At 33.3% G+C, this 6785-nt stretch overlaps 1 protein-coding gene across 1 annotated transcript in view; it reads left to right on the forward strand.

Annotated features, from left to right (window-relative positions):
- COL5A2 (collagen, type V, alpha 2) overlaps positions 1-4726 on the forward strand; it is a 156133-nt gene extending 151407 nt beyond the window's left edge. The window contains exons 52-54 of the mRNA XM_011974261.1: positions 443-630; positions 2092-2331; positions 3025-4726. Of these exons, the coding sequence (XP_011829651.1) occupies positions 443-630; positions 2092-2331; positions 3025-3171 (575 nt within the window). The 3' untranslated portion in view covers positions 3172-4726. The remainder of the gene's footprint in view (positions 1-442; positions 631-2091; positions 2332-3024) is intronic.
- Positions 4727-6785: the final 2059 nt, after the last annotated feature.

Here is a 6785-nt window from a genome sequence, read left to right on the forward strand (position 1 = left end):
CTCATTTATTCACTTGACTCATGGTTTTGATGTTACATTATTTTACATTATTGTATTACATTATTTAGATTATTTTATTACACTCTAATTCTAATTTGCTTTAAAATATTGGGAACACATCTATTTTGGCAAAGCCACTTACTGTGTAGATTGTCTCTTTTCAGTATTGTTTTCTCATCTGTAAAATGGGAGTAATGATACTTCTTCACATGGATGTTTTGAGCCTTAAGTGCATGGTTTGGCAAAGCGCCTTAAAATAGCGACTGGAATGTAGAAAGGCCCCCAATGCATAACAGTTACTTTTTTCTTAAGGGGTGCTCTTGTTTAAAATAATCCTTAATCAGTGAGTATATATTTTCAAACCCTCTGTTAATTTTTTTGGAAACTTATAATCGTGATTGAGATTGTCTTTATTTAGTAAAATTTCTATTTTGAAAAATAGGTGAATACTGGATTGATCCTAACCAAGGCTCTGTTGAAGATGCAATCAAAGTTTACTGCAACATGGAAACAGGAGAAACATGTATTTCAGCAAACCCATCCAGTGTACCACGTAAAACCTGGTGGGCCAGTAAATCTCCTGACAATAAGCCTGTTTGGTATGGTCTTGATATGAACAGAGGGTCTCAGGTAATTTAATATGCTTACTTAAAATTGTATTCTTTACTTTTTACTACTTATTACATATTTTTGATTTATTTAGGACTTTGCTATTTTTTTTAACCAGGCTTATTTTGCCATGTTTATTTTGAAGTGATATATTCTCATTAGTTACAATTGTAATACCATTGCATAAACAAGGTTTTGCTATGAGTCAAGTTAACAAAAATTTTGAATTAAAAATTTTCTCATTGATGAAATATAGAAAAGTAATTATTTTTACTGTAAATTCCTCTAATGTATGTGACATGGACTGTGGAGTGTACTAGAAGGGATCTTGCCACAGTTGATAAACAGTGATTTCTGTATATTCAGCTTCAGGAGACCTGGTTACCTCACCAGGATCTCGTACTGACTTTGGGGCCTTATAAAGTCACCGAACTTTTTGGAGACTCAGTTTTGCTAGCTTAAAGTAAGGGTGATAATGTTTATCCTATAGTTTCCATGTGGATATAAAATTCTTAGTTTAGGGTCTTGTACTATGGGATAGACGGTAAACTAATATTAGATAACTGCTATAATAATGTTTAAATAATTGAATCATTTTGTAAAATTTTTAATATTATTTAAACTTAAGGCATCTTTGTAATGTTATGAAGTCTATTGATATTTTTCTGACTCCCAGTCTACTCTGTTTCTGTCATGGTCTGGTGTTCAGACAACTCTCTGGTCTTGCCACTGCCTATTGCAATGTGAATATTTCATATTGCATTTCTTTATGGCAGCCTAATTGAAATTTTCTTCTCACTTCTGCTTCTGGCCTTTTCCTAGAAATCACGTTCAGAATAAACATTATATGAGAACATTATGGGTGTATACAAGATAAGCTAGTATCTATCATCATTTAATGAGCACAAAATTTTAAATTTTAAATATAAATAGTTGAAATGTAATTTAGCTAATACAATATGTAAAATAAAACCCTCAAATGGGAGTGCTGAAACCAAAGCTCAAAGTAGAAGGTGAGTAGGAAAGAGTCTTTAGAAAAAATTTTTTGATTATTTATTTTGTTAGCTCATGGAAAACTTTTCATATGTATTTCCTACAATTATGTAATAGTTGGGGTAAAAAGATTTTATACTACTAGTTAATTCCTAATTTTTATTATAATTAGCAATAAAAATAATGAGTTATTTTTGATACATGATTGAAGCAGATTTAAAAATACTTATGCTTGTTCTGGTGAATTATTGTTATTATTGGTTTCATTACCCTTTGGGTTAGTAAGGACAGAGGTTCTTTTGAGTATTCATAGACATTTTAAGATATGTTTAGATGTACAGGTAGAATGGCTTGCTTTATGACAATAATTAAAGTAATACTCTTCAAAATTGATTTATCTGAAATCAATTTATATATTTATCTATACATGTGTAAGGCATTATGAAACGCTCCAGTCTTGTGTATGACAAAGACTCTTTGTTTTTCTAGTTTGCTTATGGAGACCACCAGTCACCTAATACAGCCATTACTCAGATGACTTTCTTGCGCCTTTTATCAAAAGAAGCCTCCCAGAACATTACTTACATCTGTAAAAACAGTGTAGGATACATGGATGATCAAGCTAAGAACCTCAAAAAAGCTGTGGTTCTCAAAGGGGCAAATGACTTAGATATCAAAGCAGAGGGAAATATTAGATTCCGGTATATCGTTCTTCAAGACACTTGCTCTGTAAGTACTTTTTGATCTACATTGGTCTGGTTGAGGAAAAAAAATTATTTTTGTTAAAAATACTATTATGGCACTAGAACTGGGGGCAATTTTACCTTGTGTATGAGCATAATAGCAGTTTATAGTCATTCCTTAGGGTAAACTTGAGTGTGTGTTAGCACATGAAGCGTGATAGAGGTTTGAATCCTTATAGTAAAGAAAGAACTGGATCCCTAAGATCTGATCCAGTTCTTCTGCAGACTTTCTTTGGTTCTTTTCCAAGTTATTTAACTTACTGAATCTCAGTCCCATGCTTAAAATGCCTTATTTCTAAAATGCGTAATCAATCCAAGATACTTTAGTTTTTCACCAATTTGTAAGTCTCCCCACTTGCATATTGAGATATAAAACAAAAATAATACTGAATGGTGAATTATAGTTTCATTTGTGAAAAACAAAAAAAGCTTTCATAATTTATGTTGCTAGTGACCATTTGGGAAGCTGCAGAAGAACAAAGAAAATTTACTTAAAGCATGAAAGAAATTCTGTTACATAAGTACACTAATATCTCACTTTATGTTTTCATTTTTTTTTTTAAGGAGTACTCTAAAAATCATTGCCTTTACATTATAAAAGTTGTCTGGGAAGGTTGCTGTGTAACATACTTGGAAAAAATTGTATGTACGTTTAACCCATTGCACCATTTAATTTCAGAAGCGAAATGGAAATGTGGGCAAGACTGTCTTTGAATATAGAACACAGAATGTGGCACGCTTGCCCATCATAGATCTTGCCCCTGTGGATGTTGGCGGCACAGACCAGGAATTCGGCGTTGAAATTGGGCCAGTTTGTTTTGTGTAAAGTAAGCCAAGATACATTGACAATGAGCACCACCATCAATGACCACCGCCATTCACAAGAACTCTGACTGTTTGAAGTTGATCCTGAGACTCTTGAAGTAGTGGCTGATCCTGCATCAGCATTGTATATATGGTCTTAAGTGCCTGGCCTCCTTATCCTTCAGAATATTTATTTTACTTACAATCCTCAAGTTTTAATTGATTTTAAATATTTTTCAATACAACAGTTTAGGTTTAAGATGACCAATGACAATGACCACCTTTGCAGAAAGTAAACTGATTGAATAAATAAATCTCCGTTTTCTTCAGTTTATTTCAGTGTAATGAAAAAGTTGCTTAGTATTTATGAGGAAATTCTTCTTCCTGGCAGGTAGCTTAAAGAGTGGGGTATACAGAGCCACAACACATGTTTATTTTGCTTGGCTGCAGTTGAAAAATAGAAATTAGTGCCCTTTTGTGACCTCTCATTCCAAGATTGTCAATTAAAAATGAGTTTAAAATGTTTAACTTGTGATTGAGACCTACATGCATGTCTTGATATTGTGTAACTATAATAGAAACTCTTTTAGGAGAATCTTAAAAAAAAAAAAAACAGTTTCTCACTGTCTTAAGTAGAATTTTTCGATATATATTCAGTGGCATTTTGGAGAACAAAGTGAATTTACTTCAACTTCTTAAATTTTTGTAAAAGACTATAAGTTTAGACATCTTTCTCATTCAAATTTAAAGATATCTTTCTCCTCTTGACTCAATCTATCAATATGGATAGAAGTTACACTAGTATATACCATTTAATAAATTTATACTCTCTTATTTAAGAAGATACTGAATGCAAAATAATTGACATATAGAACTTTACAAACATATGTCCAAGGACTCTAAGTTGAGACTCTTCCACATGTACAATCTCATCATCCTGAAGCCTATAATGAAGAAAAAGATCTAGAAACAGTTGTGGAGCTGACTCTAATCAAATGTGATGATCGGAATTAGACCATTTGGCCTTTGAACTTTCATAGGAAAAATGACCCAACATTTCTTAGCATGAGCTACCTCATCTCTAGAAGCTGGGATGGACTTACTATTCTTGTTTATATTTTAGATACTGAAAGGTGCTATGCTTCTGTTATTATTTCAAGACTGGAGATAGGCAGGGCTAAAAAGGTATTATTATTTTTCCTTTAATGATGGTGCTAAAATTCTTCCTATAAAATTCTTTAAAAATAAAGATGGTTTAATCACTACCATTGTGAAAACATAACTGTTAGACTTCCCGTTTCTGAAAGAAAGAGCATTATTCCAATGCTTGTTCACTGTTCCTCTGTCATACTGTATCTGGAATGCTTTGTGTTACTTGCACGCTTCTTAGACCAGAACATGTAGGTCCCCTTGTGTCTCAAGACTTTTTTTTTTTCTTAATTGCATTTGTTGGCTCTATTTTAATTTTTTTCTTTTAAAATAAATAACTGGGACCCTCCCAAAAGACAAGCCATGCACACAACTTTGGTCATGTATCTCTGCAAAGCATCCAATTAAATGCACGCTTTTGTCATGTCCGTGGTTTTTGTTTTGTGGAATTCCTTTGACCGTATTAGATCTATTTCATTTCCAATAGTGAAAAGGAGATGTGGTGGTATACTTTGTTTGCCATTTGTTTAAAAGATACAACAAATACCTTCCATCATATATGTACTGGCTTATAAATGAAAATCTATCTACAACATTACCCACAAAGGCAACATGACACCAATTATCACTGCCTCTGCCCTTAAAAATGTCAGAGTAGTATTATTGATAAAAAGGGCAAGCAATAGATTTTTCATGACTGAATAAACTGTAATAATAAGACATATGTCTCAAAGTGTATCACATATGAATTTAGCCTAATTGTTTTGTTTTATTTTCAATATTTAGTTTACAACATCATTTTCCCCCAAACTGGTTATATTTTGACCTGTATATCTTAAATTTGAGTATTTATATGCCTAAAAACATGTGTGAGTCTTCCTTGACTTCCTTCAAGTCCAAACTGTACAGATTATATAAGTTCACATAGATGCATCAGAAATATGTGGTAATACTATTAAGTCACAAACACTAACAATTTCCAACTACAGAAATAACATTTCTTATTTGGATTTTGGGAATGCTACCAATAAAAGCCTGCCCAGACCATTCCAAGGCTCTCAAATTTCTTGCCTATATATTTGATCTGTCAGTGGATTTCTTTACTTTCATGTCCCATAGACACCTCAAATTCTACACTATAAAAAGTGAAATAATCTACATTTGGGGAGGATGGTGGCATACATTTATTGTTGATTTATTTAAAAATACAAACAAAAATTCTCAGAATTAACAGAAAAAAAAAAAAAAGACAATAGCCTCATTATCCATCCATTTAGGCAGGCCAGAAACCTGAGAGTCATTTTTGTCACCTCTCTCTCTCTCTCTCAGATCACGCGAGTCCCGTCCTTGTTAAATATTTCCAATTCTGCCCCCTAAATATTCCCTAAGGTCCTATCCTTCTCTTGATCTACACTGCCGCTATCCTTGTCCACATAATTATTATGTCTCGCCTGAGCTTTTTCAATAGCCTCCGACAGGTTTCCAGGCATCCACTCTTGCCCTCTTCTGATCCATTCTTCTCACTACAGCCAGAGAAATCAATTTGAAGTAAAAATCTGAATATGTCACCTCTCACTCCCCCCCCAGCCACCCTAGCTAACACAACACACATGCGCTCATCTTATTATAAAAAGCTTCAGTGGTAGCTTCTAGGATAGAGACAAACATCTTCAAACTATGAGGTACTGGCATGACCTGACTCCTGCCTTCTTCCCAGGCTTCCGTACACCACTATCTCCCTTTCTCTGTGCTCCACTCACATGGGATTTTGTCCATTTTCTAAAAGCTTCTTCCCTGTCCTACTGAAAATCATTTGCATGTGTATTCTTTTTGCCCAGTTTACTTGTACTTACCTTTCAGAACTCTTCTCAATGCCTCATCCTCACAAAATCTTTACTAGGCTCCTCACTCCTTACCACAACCCAGGTAAGATAGTCCCCATTCAATTTTCTTGGCACACTGTATTTCTTCTTATAAATATTTATATTTATAGCACAAATTAGAATGTTTTATAAAGGGTGTGATTATTTGGTAGGTGTCAGTCTTTTCTATTAATTCTATTTGTTACAAAGGCATGGACTGTTTACACAGGATCCAAAAATTTTCGTAGTATTTGTGCATGTTCAACATACATTCATTGAATGATGAAACATTGTATACTATGTGTAACTGGAAAAATACATTCAGAGAGTAATCATTTATGTACTAGTGTGAAGCATACATCGTTATTACCATTATGTTACTGTTTCTATTAGTACTACTGGACAGAAACACAACTGAATAAAGGATTATTATCCAATAACAATAGCAACATACAACATATACCTAAACATGACAAGAAATTTGCAGAACCCGATTGAAAAAAATCCATAACACTTGACTGAGACATGTAAAATAAAATTAGGGCTAAACCTACCTTAACATAGGGAAGCTCAATATTTGAAAAATGTAATTTTTTCCTAAATTAATAAATGCTCCCACTGAAAA

Source organism: Mandrillus leucophaeus, unplaced genomic scaffold, assembly GCF_000951045.1.
Source record: "Mandrillus leucophaeus isolate KB7577 unplaced genomic scaffold, Mleu.le_1.0 Scaffold143, whole genome shotgun sequence".
NCBI classification, from domain to species: Eukaryota; Metazoa; Chordata; class Mammalia; order Primates; family Cercopithecidae; genus Mandrillus; species Mandrillus leucophaeus.